This window comes from Perognathus longimembris, chromosome 4 (genome assembly GCF_023159225.1).
Source record: "Perognathus longimembris pacificus isolate PPM17 chromosome 4, ASM2315922v1, whole genome shotgun sequence".
NCBI classification, from domain to species: domain Eukaryota; kingdom Metazoa; phylum Chordata; class Mammalia; order Rodentia; family Heteromyidae; genus Perognathus; species Perognathus longimembris.
In genome coordinates, this window is record NC_063164.1 from 47,196,177 (window position 1) to 47,214,479 (window position 18,303).

The window sequence follows — 18,303 nt, forward strand, 5'->3', positions numbered from 1 at the left end:
CTTTGTCCTCTGTGCTCTAGGCTTGTCTCACTCAACATTATTCGTTCAAGATCTGACCATTTCCCTGTGAATGCCATTATTTTATCATTTCTTCTTTTTTTGTCATTAATATTACCTTTATTTTAAGTACACATTAAACAAGAGATTATCTAAAATCAAATGTAACACTTTTGAAAGAGACATTCTAAAATAACTGATTTCAATGACAAATTAAAAATTTACTGAGTAGTCTGATTTCTAAGTTTATCTTGCTGTTAATTTTATTAAACATATTGACTATTTTTTTCAGTAGGCAGACAAATATGTTTACTTTAGAGACAATATTTTTTGTTGAATTTTTTTTGTTGAATTTTTTTTTGTAGAATTCATTATGTTACCTAATATGCACAGATTGGACTTTTCTACGAAATTATGTAGGATGTCATGTTATCTTCTCCATATTAATAACATAATTAAGTTTTATTATGTAGTTGCCATATGTATGTGTACATGTGTGCTTTCAGTTATCAGAATAGAGCCTAAAGTTTAAAAGATGTTAAATGATTCAGTCAAGTCACAAAAGTAGCAATGAGGATGTTTCAGAAATTCTTGACATCTAAAACAATTTGTATCTGTCTGTGTAAATGAAACATGTGGTCCTGGCCCCACAGTTGTGCAGATATTTGTCCCAGGAGGCTACTTTTTTTTTTACTGAAGAGACTATTTATTGTTACTAATGTTAGTACATTAGTTGTGACATTTACACACATGCAAACAATGTATCCTGATCAACATCTTCCTCTCTTATTTCATATTTCAATCTAATCATTAAGTTCAAAATTCTATCTACTAAGCTAATAAAACTCAAATGAAGTCAACTACTACAGAGTCAGGCATGAGAAATAACCTTAAACTGAATGACCTTCAAAAGCATAAACAAGATACTTAAAATATTCTTAATTTATTCAGATACGTTGAGTATCTCTCACCTGGAGATGCTCCAAAGTTTAAAACTTTCTAACCAACATTAAGTCACAAGTGGGAAATTTCTCAGTGGTCTCATGTTATAGACTACAAACAAAATACTACTTAAAAAATACCGTATAAAATTAACTTCAGGCCATGTGTTTAAGGTGTATGTGAAACATAAATGAATTTTCTAGGTATCATCCTACAGGTAACTCATTAGGCATATACAAATATTCTAAAATTGGAAGCACTAATCCTAAGAATTTCACATAAGGGATCCCCAATCTGTGTTGTGTTTTTAATCTTTATACTCAAATTATTATAGTCTGATACATATAAAAATTAAGTAGTAATCTCCACATGCCAATAGTTTCTTGGCTATCTAAGTACATAGTATTTGGATATTAAATATGGTATCCTATGAAATTATTTAAATGAGAGAGAACACATAAACATAGAAATTGTATTTGATTATAGAATTAGAATCAACCTCATAGGACATAGAGTTCACTTATTATTTTAAATGAATAAAAACTGTTTCGTACAACTTTCAGTTTAAAATGGGGGGGAGGAATGCTCAGAAATTAAATTTTAACTCATTTTTGTCAATTAAAGAAAGAATTACTTCCTGTATGACCTCGATTTATAATTAAATCCTTTCTTTTGCTGTAGTTTTGTTGGACTTGGTAGTAAGTAAATATTTCAATGTAGACATATATTCTCTTATTCTATACAATACTACATGGCAAATTCAGGCTGGAATGTGTGGATAAAACCAACATTTTCTGGATTACTTTTTTAAGTTGGTGCATACAAATTAGAAGCATCCAGGTGGAACAGACCTAACCAAAGCAGCTTTGCTTTGAAGATGGAATATAACAGAATAAGGGGATTATTTGTATTAAGACAAAGTTAAATAACAAAGTAGATGAAACTTAGGTCAAGTTATCAAATATGAAGAGACAAAAAACAACTCTAGGTTGGAAGTGAGGTTGTAGGTAAAGAGCTAAGCAAAAGCCCCAAATCAAAGGAGAACAAATCAGAAAATTATTATGGCAAATAGCTGAAGGAAAATATGCAAGCTCATAGCTGAAGGAGATCAAAGAGATAAACAATTCAGGCTTAGGAAATGGAAACTTCACTCTGGAAGTAGTCCCAGTGTTGTTTTTTTGCCAGTCCTGGGCCTTAAACTCAGGGTTTTGTTTTTGCTCAAGACTAGCACTCTGCCACTTGAGCCACAGCACCACTTCTGGCTATTTTCTAAATATGTGGTGCTGAGGAATCGAACCCAGGGCTTCAAGTATATGAGGCAAGGACTCTTGCCACTAAGCCATATTCCCAGCCCCCTGGGCTTGGTTTTTAAAAAACAAAATGTTTCCTTGAAAATTCAGCTTTGTGGAAGCTCCCTTGTCAAACCTTTGGAACTATCCATCTAGCCTGAATTACCTTAAGATTTAATATGTGAACAACTGCAGAGATGAGAAATTAAATGCTTCCAAACTATCATTTTTGCAGGCACTCCAAAAACATGTGCTCTGATTCAAGCTGCTTTAAAGTGGCAATGTCCATCCTCTACTTCCTGCTCTTGGCAGAAATGTCAAACATCAATTTCCAAGTTTCTCATACAAATTTAAAGCTGTTTCATAAGGAAGGGCAGGAAAGACTAATCAAAGAAGAATGAGAATCATTTTACATAAAAGGACCACTTGGTGAACCTAATCGCTCTTGTACAAAATTATGTTAAATCAGATATCCTCTTAAAAGTAGTTAGTAACATACCATCTTAAGTTCTATAGTAAATGTCAAAATACCTGTCATGAGTGCTGACAGGCAATGTTTATTATGTGTAGCTCTTAGAAATGTGTAAGTACATTTCTAGCAAACATGAATAAACAAAAAAGTATGACCATTCAGTATTTAGCCACTACTTTCTGTTGAATCTCGTGTAAAAAGGTATTTAACAGGGTTGGGTGGGAGTGAAAGGAGCAAAACAGGTAACACATAAAAATATTCTAAGCTGGGTCCAGTGACTCATATCCACAGCTACTGTAAAGCCAGTTTAAAGCCAGCCTGGTCAGTAAGTCTTGAAACTCCATCTCTAAAGTAACCAGGCTGTAGGTGTTGCTGAAGTGGTAGAGCTCCAGTAGAGCAAGCAAAGCTTAAGGACTAGAGTTCCAACTCTAGTACCAGGGGAAAAAAATCTACACTTCTGGAAGCATTTCTTTAAAACAACCTAGTTAAGCTAATGAAGAACAGAAGGCAAACCAAAGAAAAATTATTAATGCCTCAATGAAAAATAAAATACCTAAACCAAACCACTCTATAAAAACTACAACAGGACAGGCCACTGGTGGTTCACACCTGTAATCCTAGCTACTCAGGAGGCTGCGATCTGAGGATCACAGTTTGGAGCCAGCCTCAGCAGGGAAGACTAAAACTACTCAGAAAAGGCTGGAAGTGGTGCTGTAGCTCAAGTGGTACAGTGCTAGCCTTGAGAGAAAGAGCTCAAGGACAGTGTGCAGGCCCCGAGATCAAGCTGCAGGCCTGTTCCCTGTCCCCCACAATGTGGTGTTTCTTCCAAATTATTATGCAGATGGAGACATGACTATTTATTATAGGTTGGCAGAGTGGGACTAAAATAACAAAAATACTCTTGAGTTCAGTAATTAGAACAAAATAATAGTGTCTATAGAAAACTGGGGACCTCTATTAGAAAATCAAAATTAAATGTTTCTAAGTATTTTAAAAATTCAAGGGGCTGGGAATATGGTCTAGTGGCAAGAGTGCTTGCCTTGTATACATGAAGCCCTGGGTTTGATTCCCCAGCATCACGTATATAGAAAAGACCAGAAGTGGCGCTGTGGCTCAAGTGGCAGAGTACTAGCCTTGAGCAAAAAGAAGCCAGGGACAGTGCTCAGGCCCTTGAGTCCAAGGCCCAGGACTGGCAGAAAATAAATAAATATATATATATTCATATATATATATATATATATTCAAAATATCCCCAAATCATAACCTTTATAACCATCTTGGTTACTCTAAACAGATAATTTTATACCTGCATGAAAGAAATCACGATGAAAATATATCAAGAAGTTAATTACAATGTAACAACTTATAAGGAGCAACATAACAAATTCCAAATGAATGGTGTTCTGTGAGAAAACTGGCATTGACATTTGTGAAACAAAACCAATGAATGGTTCTGGAAAAGATCTAAAGGCTAAAATAAACTGTTTTACAAGTACCACAGTAATTGGGCATAAATGAAACAAAAAACAGGCATCAGACATTTGCTAACTGGTAATGATTGTCTAGCTGCTCTGAATTACAATTTATTGATCCTATGAAGTGTGTGTGTGTGTGTGTGTGTGTGTGTGTGTGTGTGTGTGTGTGTGTCTGTCTGTCTGTGTCTTTTTGTCTCAGGGGATGGGAAAATAGGTGAGGTAAAAACTATATAAGTTTATTTCTATCAACAGTGTTATTCAAGTATTAGAGAAAAATGTCCTCTTTTGTTTTCCTTCAAGTTCTTCTGGACATTTTTAAAGTAAAATTAAGTATGCAGATATATAAGGGAAAAAGGTTTTAAGTTTCAATCCACATGTACACACAAATTTTTGACAGTACTTTAGGTTTGAATGTAGGGTCTTGTGCATGCTAGACTGGGAGGTACATTGAACCATACTCTCAGCCTCGAGTCTTGGGTATTTAATATCAGAAAAGATATGTTTTAAACTTAAATTGTCTTTTTGTTTTGATTAGTTGCAAAAAATCTAATCAAATTATACACGTATTCCATATATAACTTGAAGAGTAAAAAAATAAATAAAAACAAAAATTGGTATACACATGGGGCTAAATTCCTCTTGGGAATTTAGAAACAAGGATATTTCAAAATTTGAAACAAAAATGAGATTACTTGAAATTCAAGGTATTTGGTTATTAAATAAATCCTTATAGCATAATTACTTTTAATTAATTTAGTTAGAACATCATTAACTTTCCTAAAAAGATACAAGAAAAGGAGACAATGTAAAAGGTAAGTGAATTTTATCTTTTACTAAAGAAAACAAAATTCTTCTTGCTGACTTTCAAAATAGCACAAAAATAAAAGTGAGCAATTAATTTTCAATACTCAAAAAAAAAAATTAAAAGAGTAAACTAGTAAGTCCAAAATCAGACCCTTTGCCACTTTAAGAACCATATGTTTTTTGTTTTGCTGTGTGCAGGTCCTGTGGTTTGAACTCGGGGCCTAGGCACTGTCCTTGAGCTTTTATGCTCAATTCTGGCATTCTACTACCTAAGCTATAGCTCCACTTCCGATTTTTTGATGGTTAGAGATAAGAGTTTCATGGACTTTCCGGCCTAGGCTGGCTTTGAACTATGATCCTTGGGTCTCAGCCTCCATTAAGATTACAGGCATGGGGCTGGGGATATGGCCTAGTGGCAAGAGCGCTTGCCTAGTATACATGAAGCCCTCAGTTCGATTCCCCAGCACCACATATACAGAAAATGGCCAGAAGTGGCACTGCGGCTCAAGTGGCAGAGTGCTAGCCTTGAGCAAAAAGAAGCCAGGAATGGTGCTCAGGCCCTGAGTCCAAGGCCCAGGACTGGCCAAAAAAAAAAAAAAAAAAAAAAGAAATTACAGGCATGAGCCACCAGCACCCAGATAAGCTCAGTCAATCCAGCCAGTAAAAGGGTAAAGTAATACATGTGGAAAGGGGAAAGCAATACATGTGGAAAGAATACATAAAATTGGAACATTCTAAAGCACATAGTTCCAAATGGTGTTCATTTGTTTTCTTAATTAAAAAAAGGTATGAAAGTAAAGAACCCACACCCCCCCCACACACACACACGTATAATATGTATGAAACAAAAAAGAAAGTCCAGACTGTTAGTTTATGTTCTTAAAAGGGGGAAAAATGGACTCCTGATAAATGGCATTTCCAATATAGTTCTTATCTATCAGTCCTATGATCAATCAAAAGACAGTCAGAAACCACCCTATCATTATTCAGTTGGTTATAAATGTGAAATGTTTTCTGTTTCTTTATACCAGCACAAAACCATAAGTGACAAAGAATGGAGCAGAGATGATTTATCAAATACTATGGATTAAATACAATCTCCTTTTAAAAACACACCAATAGCATGCTTTATACAACACATACTATAACTGAAAAATAACATGAGAATATTTTTTCTTACTCTTGTACAAATGACAAATATAAAATTAGTGAAACTGTAAAACACTGGAAAATAAAAATGTTTACTATATGTTTGTGTAATTAGACAAGAGCAACCAAACAATCTAACATCCTACAAATTGTGGCAGTAAAACAACTTCCCACAAGTAGCAAACTTAAATAGTTACCAAGAGACATGCAGTCCACATAGACATTAATCCCTAGTGTGTTAATAAATACTTGAGATACCAGAATTCTAACTTTACTTTCTCTTGACATTATGAACTTAAAGCCATACCCAAATTTTGCAGCAATGTCATATACTTGTTTTTCATGTTGAAGAACCTTCTCACGGTCCCCTTCAAACAGTAAGGTGGCGACACTTATTTGATTCGGATCAAATCCTTTAAACTGAAAAATAAAATATTATTATAGCTAAGTCTTATCCTATATAATAGTAAATCAAAATAAATTTTACTTTTTGTTTCCTTCTGGTCTGGGCTTCAATATACCAATTGATTAAAATTTGAGCTTTGTAACATTTTGTTAATCAATAAAAATGCTTAGTGTCATTAAATGACACTTAAAGGTACAGCACTTGCCAAGCATGAGGCTCTGAATTGGATCCCTAGCACCACAAAAAAAAAAAGCATATGTACAAGCCACAAAAACACTTTACATAAAAGTACTGCATGTCTAAATCATGACATAATGATACAACACATAAGTTATCAGAATTATAACTGTCAAATCAAATAAGAATTCCAAAATGATACAACAAGCAGATGGATAAAAGAGGAAGAAAATCAACAGCATTCTTATATATCAATAATAACTTATTAGGTAATATTTTCAAAAAGATTTTGTACATAAAATTAAAGTAATTAAGATTTTTGAATATGTAAGTTCAGTAGGAAAACAAGTCAGAAAGACATGTAATGTTCCTGAATGCATAAATTATTCTAAACCTGTCAATATGTTCTTAAATTAATATTTGTTTATTCTCATTCAGCAATCCCAATGGACTTCCTAAAGTTATTTAAAAAAACCAGGTAATAATGATGATTATCAAAATTCTGAATAATAGAAAAAACTAGACCTACAAGAATTAAATCTATTTAAATTTTCCAGAATAAAAACAAACTTAAAAGAATTTAAAACATTAAAACTAGTCTATTTCTTGGAAATGTACCATACAATCAAATGTCTTAGGCCAGACAAATCAATGTCTGAGTAGCAGAAGTCTATTGAGGTGTTTGTGGCTCACACGTACAAACCTAGCTATTAGGGAAGCTGAGACCTGAAGCTCACCATCCAAAACTTGCTCTAGCAGACAAATTCTAGAGACTCTGATCCCCAACTAATGACCAAAAGGCCAGAACTGAGGTATAATTCAAGTAGCACAGTGCTTGTGTAAGCAAAAAAGCCAGTCAAGAATGTAAACTCGGGGCTGGGGATATGGCCTAGTGGCAAGAGAGCTTGCCTCGTATACATGAGGCCCTGGGTTCGATTCCCCAGCACCACATATACAGAAAATGGCCAGAAGTGGCGCTGTGGCTCAAGTGGCAGAGTGCTAGCCATGAGCAAAAGGAAGCCAGGGACAGTGCTCAGGCCCTGAGTCCAAGGCCCAGGACTGGCCAAAAAAAAAAAAAAAAAAAGAATGTAAACTCCGGAGTGAAAGCCCCAGTATAATCACAAAAAAAGAAAAAGAAAGTATCAGGTATTAAAGTGGACAGTGCTCATAGAGCCCATTAGCAAATGTGAGAACAAGAAGTGAAGATTAATTAAGATCTCTATCTCACATCATAAAATTGAAATAAAATGAATAACAAAGAAAAAATTTAATTTGTACTTAACACGAGAGAGAGAGAAGCAAGCAATCTTAATTATATTTCAAAGAAAGGAAGACATTTCTAATCTTGGGAGTGATTAAATAAATAACCACAGTGGAAAAAATATACACTTGAAACACCAGAACAAAAAAAATCCTATTAAATTGGAAGCATTGGACTGGGTAAAGCTATTTACAAAGAGCTTCTAACAATTCCATTGTTCAAATTAATTATATTCAAATAATTCAAACAAAAATTATCTAGAAAAGACATATGCTCAGTCTCTCTTTAGTTTCAAGAAACATTAACTAAAACACAGTACTATTTTCATCCTAGTAAATTTAAAGCATAAAAAATAAAATTCCTATGCAATAACAAGATTACAACAATGCACATTTATTGCTGGTGGTAATATAACCTACTATAACCCTTAAGAAAAGCAATTTTCTAATCAGAGGTATGAAAAAAATCTTTATTTCACATCTAAGTTTCTACTGTTAATAAAAATTAAAATAGAGGGCTGAGAATATGGCCTAGTGGCAAGAGTGCTTGCCTCACATACATGAAGCCCTGTGTTCAATTCCCCAGCACCACATACATAGAAAATGGCCAGAAGTGGAGCTGTGGCTCAAGTGGTAGAGTGCTAGCCTTGAGCAAAAAGAAGCCAGGACAGGGCTCAGGCCCTGAGTCCAAGGCCCAGGACTGGCAAAAAAAAAAAAAAATTTAAAATAGAAAATTTTATCAGCATTAAATTGTCCAATACCGCGTTATTTCAGGAACTTTTAAAACCAGAAAAGGAAAATTTTTAAAACTGACTGCAACATTGATGTGATCAAATATTTATTCCAACATGGAAAACAAAAGGTACACAACAATATGAAAAAGCATCCTTATAGTAAGTTCATTTAAGGGGAAGAAGGCAAGAAACAGTATCTAAGGCATTTAAATAAATGTTTAGCATTTTATTAAAAGGCATACCTTTGTAATATAAAACTTTTTTAACCCATCCAAAAATGATGTAAAAATAGAGGAAACTTGAGGTTTAAGAGCATGACCTAAAAGGAAAAAAATATATTTAAAGAAAGATTAAAAAAAAAATTAGGCCAATTTAGTATGATAAAGATGATAAAGGCTTAAATGACTAATATTTTAATCTCTCACATTTATACTTAGATTTAAGGTCTTCATCTTTTGTCTTCAATGATTTAAATGACTAATATTCTTAATCTCTTATATTTATACTTAAAGTCTTCATCTTTTGTCATTTTCTTTCAAATGTCACAACTTTTCATTTAGAAAACCCAATGTTGGTTTGTTTGTTTTTGCATCAAATCACTAAATGCAGTGATAATTTAGGTTATTGTGCAGCATGGCAGTTTGTACAGAGTGAAACTACTTCATTAATTTTTATTTCACTAAAAACACCAGGTGGCTGGCTTAACTTTCATTTTTTTTACATATACAGAAACAATCAAAGTTACAATCAGATATGAAGTTAAAGTTTAATGTTATTTCTTAATTCTTTTTTTTTTTTTTTTTTGGCCAGTCCTGGGCCTTGGACTCAGGGCCTGAGCAATGTCCCTGGCTTCCTTTTGCTCAAGGCTAGCACTCTGCCACTTGAGCCACAGCGCCACTTCTGGCCGTTTCTGTATATGTGGTGCTGGGGAATCGAACCCAGGGCCTCATGTATACGAGGCAAGCTCTCTTGCCACTAGGCCATATCCCCAGCCCTATTTCTTGTTTTTTTTTTTGTTTGTTTTTTTTTTTTTTTTTTTTTTTGCCAGTCCTGGGCCTTGGACTCAGGGCCTGAGCACTGTCCCTGGCTTCTTTTTGCTCAAGGCTAGCACTCTGCCACTTGAGCCACAGCGCCATTTCTGGCCATTTTCTATATATGTGGTGCTGGGGAATCGAACCCAGGGCTTCATGTATACAAGGCAAGCACTCTAGCCACTAGGCCATATTCCCAGCCCCCCAGCCCTATTTCTTAATTCTTAACTCATCCAAAATTCTTGACATAAAACTAGCAATTGATTTTTAATCATACATGGATAGCCAAAAATAAGATAAATGGCATTATCAGATTCTGTTAACATCTTTGACTATATTAGGTATGAGTGAAAACCTTTTGCTATTTTCTCATTGTTTTCTCATCAAAGAGTAGCAACTTCTCAATTCTTAAGACTCAAAGTAAGAGTTATACATTGTGGCTGGGGATATAGCCTAGTGGCAAGAGTGCCTGCCTCGGATACACGAGGCCCTAGGTTCGATTCCCCAGCACCACATATACAGAAAATGGCCAGAAGCGGCGCTGTGGCTCAAGTGGCAGAGTGCTAGCCTTGAGCGGGAAGAAGCCAGGGACAGTGCTCAGGCCCTGAGTCCAAGGCCCAGGACTGGCCAAAAAAAAAAAAAAAAAAGAGTTATACATCTAGCCTTAGTGCTATGAGCTCAATTCAGAAAAATATGGCACTCTATATATAACTTTTATGAAAAAGGTTAAAGTTTTTAATAAACCTAAAATCACTTCCAAGTAAAAGGCTTAGTTTTTAAAAAGCCTTAAATGAAAGGCTTAAAGAGAGACTTCTCTGAAGAGGAAATAAGAATGACTAATAGACACAAGAAGAAATTCTCAACATGTCTGGCCATAAAAGAAATGCAAATCAAAAACACATAGAGAGGAGGTAACAAGTTTGATAAGAAATATACTCACTGCCTTATGTATGAAACTGTAACCCCTCTGCATATACTGACAATAAATAAATTTTTAAAAAACATACCACATTGAAATTCCACCTTACCCCAGTTAGAATAGCCACTATCAATAGATGGTGGCAAGGATGTGACCAAAAGGGAACACTTCTACACTGTTGGTGGGAGTGTAAACTTGTTCTACCACTCTGGAAAGCAGTATGGAGGGAGGTTCCTCAAAAGACTAAACATAGAGCTCCCCTATGACCCAGCAATCCCATTCTGGGTATTTACCCAAATGACCACAAACAAGGTCATATGAAAGCTACTAGCACAACCATGTTAGTTGCAGCATTATTTACCATAGCTAAGATATGGAACCAACCTAGATGAATGGATCAAGAAAATGTGCTGTATACATACACAATGAGATTTTGTTTTTAAAGTGTAAGATCTTCCTTTAAAATAAATACAAATAGTAAACTAGCCACTTCTACAACAGCTATTACTGGTAGTCATCATATTTGATATATGCATTTTGTTTGTGTGTCTGTGCCAGTCTCGTGGCTTGAACTTAGGGCCTGGGCACTTTTCTTAACCTTTTTTGTTCAAAACTAGCATTCTACCCCTTGAGCCACACCTCTACTTCTGGCTTTTTTGGTAGTTTTTATTGGAGACGAGTCATGGATTTTCCTTCCAGGGCTGCCTTTGAACTATGACCCTCAGATCTCAACCTCCTGAGTGCTAGCATTAACAGGCATGAGCTACCAGCACCTGGCTCCATTCTTTTATTTTTTTCTTTTTTTTAGTGAAAATTTGAATCTTTACTAACATTTATTCCACATTTTTCCCCATTATAATAGGAAATTTGGTTACATAAAAGACTAAGTAATGGAAATCTTAACCAGAGGTAAGAGATACTTGTGCTATAACTGAGACAAAACAAAACAAAACAACATCAATAACAAAAGACTACATGTAAGATACAGATAAACCTAGCATCCTTTTCAGCTCTTGGATCAAAAGTAAGAGATCTGCTTATGGGTTTTGTTCTTTATATTTTACTCCATCATAGATGGTTCTCCAGCATAATTAGGACTTTAAAAGATTTTCCTAGCATTCACTTCTCATATTAATAACAAAATATATGCACAAATGTATTGGCTGAGTATGTGTGTTGTAATCTTGCAAAAAAGATGGAAATTGGCTGGGGATATGGCCTAGTGGCAAGAGTGCTTGTCTCGCATACATGAAGCCCTGGGTTAAATTCCCCAGCACCACATATACAGAAAATGGCCAGAAGTGGCGCTGTGGCTCAAGTGGCAGAGTGCTATCCTTGAGCAAAAAAAAAGCCAGGGACAGTGCTTAGGCCCTGAGTGTAAGCCCCAGAACTGGCCAAAAAAAAAAAAAAGAAAGAAAGAAAGAAAAAAAAAAGATGGAAATTATTCTTCATACAAAAGTCTTTTAGGGCTAGGAATATGGCCTAGTGGTAGAGTGCGTGCCTCACATACTTGAAGCCCTGGGTTCAATTCCCCAGGAACACATACATAGAAAAAGCCAGAAGTAGCACTGTGGCTCAAGTGGTAGAGTACTAGCCCTGAGCAAAAGGAAGCCAGGGACAGTGCTCAGGTCCTGACTTCAAGCCCCAGGACTGGCAAAAAAAAAAAAAAAAAAAAAAAAAAAAAGTCTTCTAATCCACTTATAATCTTTATACGATTGATAAGAACTACAAATGTTAGTGTTACAATATGAAATAAGCCTGAAGGATAAACTGTTCAACCAATTGCATGTATATGTATAATTTCCATTATTCATACAGGACTTAGTAATATGCATCACCCAAAATGAACTGACATAGCTTGGATTCAACAGGTATTAACTAAAGAATTTTGCTATCTTTTACTTTTCCTTAAAAGTTGCCTATGAAATTAATTACATTCAAAATATATGTGGCTACAGTTGTTTTACAGAAAATGAGTTGACAAATTAACCAAACAATCTGATTAGTGAATTTTGTGTTGTTGTAATGTTAAGTAATTTAGAAGGGTTTATTAACTATGTGGGTTTGAAGTGATTAGAGACATTGGGGAAAGTTTTAGGTTTCAGTCAGATGACTTTAATCTCAGCTCTACCATGTAAGACTTGTGGACTTTAGCCAAAAAATGTGCTTCTGGTAATGTGTTCAACACTTTCTGTGAGCTATCTATTAGGTGTTCTCTCTTTTGCCATGATAAACAAAAGTCTGCTTATCTTAGCCTTTAGTATTTATTACTGAGCAATCATTCCATAAACTCAAAAACTATTTCAAATGTTTTAAATTATATAAAAACCATAGAGCTGGACAACAGAGGCTCACGCCTGAAACAGTAGCTACTCAGCAGGCTGAGATCTGAAGATCTAATCACAGTTCAAAGCCAGCCCCAGCAGGAAAATCCACGTGACTCCTATCCACAATTTAGCACCAAAAAGCTGGACATGAGAGCTGTGGCTCAAGTGGTAGAGTGCTAGCCTAAAGTAAAAAAAGCTCAGGGTCAGTCCTCGGGTCCTAAATTCAAGTCCTATGACCAGTGTGAGCATTTGATTGCATACACACACACACACACACACACACACACACACACACACACACACACACACACACACACACACAAAGTAAAAGAGGTAAAAAGAGAAAGGATAGCAGTAAAGAATTTAAAACATGATTAACCAGGCTGGGAATATGACCTAGTGGTAGAGCGCTTGCCTCATATACATGAAGCCCTGGGTTCAATTCCTCAGCACCATGTATGTAGAAAAAGCCAGAAGGGGCACTGTGGCTCAAGTGGTAGAGGGCTAGCCTTGAGCAAAAAGAAGCCAGGGACAGTGCTCAGGCCCTGAGTTCAAGCCACAGAACTGGCAAAAAAAACAACAACAACAAACCCAAAAACCAAAAACATGATTAACAAATTATGTCAGAAAGTTTAATACTTAGACAAAATAAAGAAAAAATGTTTTCACACACAATTGCCAATGCAATTCTCCACCCAATATCTGCATGACACCTTAGATAACTAACCCATCATAATCTTTTCCCTAAACCACTTCTTTTGTGCTGTCATTTAATCTACCTAATCAACCAAATCAATATTAACTTTTTTTTTTAATATACCTTACATGCAATTGCCACTGCTCTCACTCTGCTGAAGGACCCCAATTTGCATCGTTAAACTCTTTGGTATCCTCGTGGTTCTTCTATATCTTTCAAATCTGTCCTGAATAATGCTGTGTGATAGTTTATTTTTCTTTTTTAGATTATATTCCCTCCGCAAAGACATCTACTGTTAATAAAACACAATCCATATCTACTCTGAAAAACCCTAGCTCTTATTTCATATAAAAACCTTTACCCCACCCTCTATTTGAGGCACACAGAACTATTCAAAGTACACTAAAATATATGCCACTGGGGCTTCATAAATTCAAAGTTTTGATGACAAACAAGTTTGACAGGGGAGAAGAAACTATATCAGGAAAACCTCTATTTCCCTTTGAAGATTTGTCCCAAACAACACAATTCATTAGAAATATTTTCTGACTATCTACCTCCACTTTAAATAGTAGAATAAGTATTCTTTCATTTATGGTCCCCAGTAGCCAATGTAGTCTTCTTTCATAACCCTTTCAACACTACTGTACTCATTCATTGTAACTGAGAGCTTCCTAAGGAGCAGGGATCATGATATATACTTTCCCAGCTCTACAAATTTTGGAGGATAAGTATATTTTAAAATTACCACTCATTACTTACCAAAATGAAACTGCTGGTTGTCCATGAGACGAATGGATGCAGGAGCACATCTCTGTTTAAAAATGAAAATAAAAACAAAAAAAGTGATACAAGTTTAATATACTAATAAGCTACACAAGTAAAATATGAACATTATCTTTAAAGCTTTAATTCCTAAAAGTATGTAGAAAGGAAAACACACACATACACACAACACACACACACACACACACACACACACACACAAAACACACCCCTTAACTATTCATGTACTTTCATGAAAACAAAACTCATTAGCTACTATAAAGTATTTGGAAGAGAAATATACATATAACAGATGCATATACACACAAACATTAATTTACCACATCTTTGTTTCAGCAAGAAGATCTGCTTAATACCTAGCAAAGACATGGGAATATGTCAAAAGAAACACCAGACCTCAAGGTGGACCATTATAGAAAAAAGTTAAGATTAAACACATTGCCTGAAAAGTTATACTGCTTTTGAACTATATTATCTAAGGTTTTGAATTATATTTGAAAAATGAAAAGATAATGGAGGAAATTTTCATGTGCCAAAAAACTTCTAAAAAGTGTATGTAGTGGGGCTGGGATGTAGCTCAGTGGCAAAGTACTTGCCCAGCAAGTGCAAAGTCCTGGGTTCGATCCCCAGTACCAAAACAGAAAAGACAATAAAATACAGTTAAAAAAAAAAAGTATATGTAGAGCTGGAAATGTGGCCTAGTGGTAGAGTGCTTGCCTAGCATATAAGAAGCCCTGGGTTTGATTCCTCAGCACCACATATACAGAAAAAGCCAGGAAGTAGTAATGTGGCTCGAGTGGCAGAGTGCTAGCCTTGAGCAAAAAGAAGCCAGGGATAGTTACTCAGGCCCTGAGTTCAAGTCCTAGGACTAGCCAAAAAAAGTATATATAGTATCTGCACAGACAACTCTAAAAGAAAATTCCTTCTACTTATCCCTTCTCATAATTTATTTTAAATAGAAAAACCAGACAGACAGTATCTAGATTTTTAAATTCTTCAAGGTTACTTGAATGAAAACATCAAGGAAACTTTGATGGATAAGAATAGGTATCTAAAAAAACAAATATTGAATTGTTTTATTTACATAACCACATGTTTAAAGTTGCAAAAAAGGAAAACTGAAGAAAGCAAATACAGGTCCAGTTAGTCTTAATGTGAAATTGTAAAATCTGAAATACTCTAAAATCCAAAACATTTTGAGAACTGACTTTTCACACACAAAATTTTAAATTTTGAAACATTTTGGATTTCCAAATTAGGGACACTCAATTCCTTATCTATACAAATAGTCAAGTGAAAAAAACCTATAATGCCAATTTTTTTTATTAAGAAATATTCAGCCGGCTGGGAATGTGGCTTAGTGGTAGAGTGCTTGCCTAGCATGCATGAAGTCCTAGGTTTGAATGATTCTTCAGTACCACATAAACAGAAAAAGAGAGAAAGAGAGGGAGGGAGGGAGGGAGGGAGGGAGGGAGGGAGGGAGGGAGGGAGGGAGGGAGGGAGGGAGGGAGGAAGGGAGGAAGGAAGGAAGGAAGGAAGGAAGGAAGGAAGGAAGGAAGGAAGGAAGGAAGGAGAAAGAAAGGCAGACTCAGCCTGCAGTCATACTAATTTTGCGATAATAAAGAACTATAACAGAAACACTAATAATGGTCAAATTGGCTACAATTTCTGTATAGAATTAAAATTAAGCTAATTTTCATTGAATCTCAAATTCTTTCTCTTTTCTTCTTTAAGACAGTGTCTCAAAAGAACAAATATCATTATTTTTAAAATATTCAATATGAGTTGCTGTATCTAAAGTTAAGATTAGATTTTGTTTCCAGTGCTTTAAAACTAGTTTGTAGGTTGAAGATCTCAAAATTTCCTTTACAAACTCAAGCTTACCTTTATGCTTTGAGGACAGCATAAATTCTAATAACCATAGCTCTAATTTCATTCCCATCCTATTTTAGTATTCTGAAGTAAGAGTGCCATATTCCACAGAAAAGGGGAAGAAAAGGTCCCTAAGTTAAAGTGACCCCTGCTGGTAGATGATCAGAACTCATCTGAAAACAAGTATTTCAACCAGTTTTAATGGTGAGTTAATGAGAAATTCAAACCCTTACACAACACTCAAAATTTGCTTGCTCTAACCTGAAATAAGTTATTTGCCCTTACTAGAGCCTCTCATGTTATACAACTTTAATCTAAATACATTTTATATGTAAATCATCCTAAAAAGGTTTGAGAATTTAAAACCTAGTTAAGAAATGTCAGTATCTTTGTTTCACTTTAACAGTGAAAAAATAACCACATGAATCTCAAAATATGGATATGAGACTGATTAAGTAAAATGGCTGGCAATTTCTTTCTTTTAAGGAGGCTAGGAATTAAGTATTCGTAGTATTCTCTGCACTAACTTACAAAAGCAGCAGATTTCTCAATACAAATACCTTATTTTTTTAAAGGCCCTTCAGAAAACACATCAAAAGATTTCTAAAAAAAAGTAGTTTTCCTAGAGCAATCATGGCTTCTATTTGCAGTTCAGATAAGACATTGTTTCAGATAGTTATTGGGAAAAGAAATTCAGTATTGGCATACATTTCAAATGCCTGTGAGGTTTCTATTATTTTAGCTTCTTTAAGAGAAATTATTAAAGATAAGCATTGAATGATTCTATGTTTGTGGTACAGCAACTAAGGCCCGAATCATATTTGAGTTGAAAAGGCCTGTTTCTTCTAAAAGTAAATCATACTTTCTGTGTAGATTCCTGGGCCTGAAGACTGTAATAGAAATAGTCTGCTAATCTCACATTGTTCAAGCAAATGTTTCAGCACTAAATACCATAAGCACAAATTATAGACGATATTATGATATAAAATCCTCAGTGATTACTAGAAATTCTCACATATCATCCATTTCACTATGTGAGCTATGAAAAACACAGTACACCCACAAAATGGCAATGGTAAAATTAATTTACAAGTTCCAATGAGGCTGAAGTCTGTCAAATGCAAATTTCTTGAAATAAAAACCTAACTGATTTTTTTCTCTACCTTACAAGTCAGAGTTGATATTAGAAAGAAAAATAACACAATATTTAAGGCTATTGTTATTACTGGCTGATTATACTGGAAGTGACACATTAGCCTACAATAAAGAGTTTGCACTATAACAAAAAGAACTATTTTTAAAAGACAATCAAAACTTGATTTTTAAAGAATAAAAATACATATATTATTGTATAAACATTTCCCTTCACTTAAAAGTAATGAAAGGATCAAAATTTACTACCAGTTTCCTAATTACAATTTCACATTATGTCAGTTTAATAAAAGGAAAAGCAGCTTCTAATAGCATATCTTAAAATTGTTCTCATTTTTCTGGATCAGAGAGTAAAGAATCTGGCTAACGAAATAGTCGACTAAGGTCATTCTCTCTGCTATATTTTTTTCTCTAACTGGAAGATAAGTTCCTCCCTCAACGTTGCAGTGCATACTCCATCATTCTTCCTGAAAACAAGTGAAAAAAATTGTGCCTTTGGGCTTGTTTGAAACCTCATAAAGATATCATTGTCATTTCTAAACAAACAAGAACAAAATAAAATATTTTATCTGACACTGATATTCCAATTTAAAAACCCTCTTTCTTCTCTCCTCTTGAGAGGCTAACATAGGGAACCTATTATCTGAGAACGTCTTAAAAATAACTTACCCATCTACTGAGTAAAGAAGGGTATTAGAATGGACTGCTACTAATGAGATACAGTCACATTAATCTTGCACTAAATCTTCCTTTAGATCCTCACAAGGCAGGAAGCATTGAAAGAGTGCAATTCCTTATGTGGACAAAGATAGCA

General features: G+C 34.8%; 1 protein-coding gene across 1 annotated transcript in view; it reads right to left on the reverse strand.

Annotated features, from left to right (window-relative positions):
- Agps (alkylglycerone phosphate synthase) overlaps positions 1 to 18,303 on the reverse strand; it is a 110,614-nt gene that overhangs the window by 32,481 nt on the left and 59,830 nt on the right. Inside the window, exons 12-14 of the mRNA XM_048345185.1 lie at positions 14,442 to 14,493; positions 8,948 to 9,024; positions 6,436 to 6,548 (exon numbers count right to left, since the gene is read on the reverse strand). Of these exons, the coding sequence (XP_048201142.1) occupies positions 6,436 to 6,548; positions 8,948 to 9,024; positions 14,442 to 14,493 (242 nt within the window). The remainder of the gene's footprint in view (positions 1 to 6,435; positions 6,549 to 8,947; positions 9,025 to 14,441; positions 14,494 to 18,303) is intronic.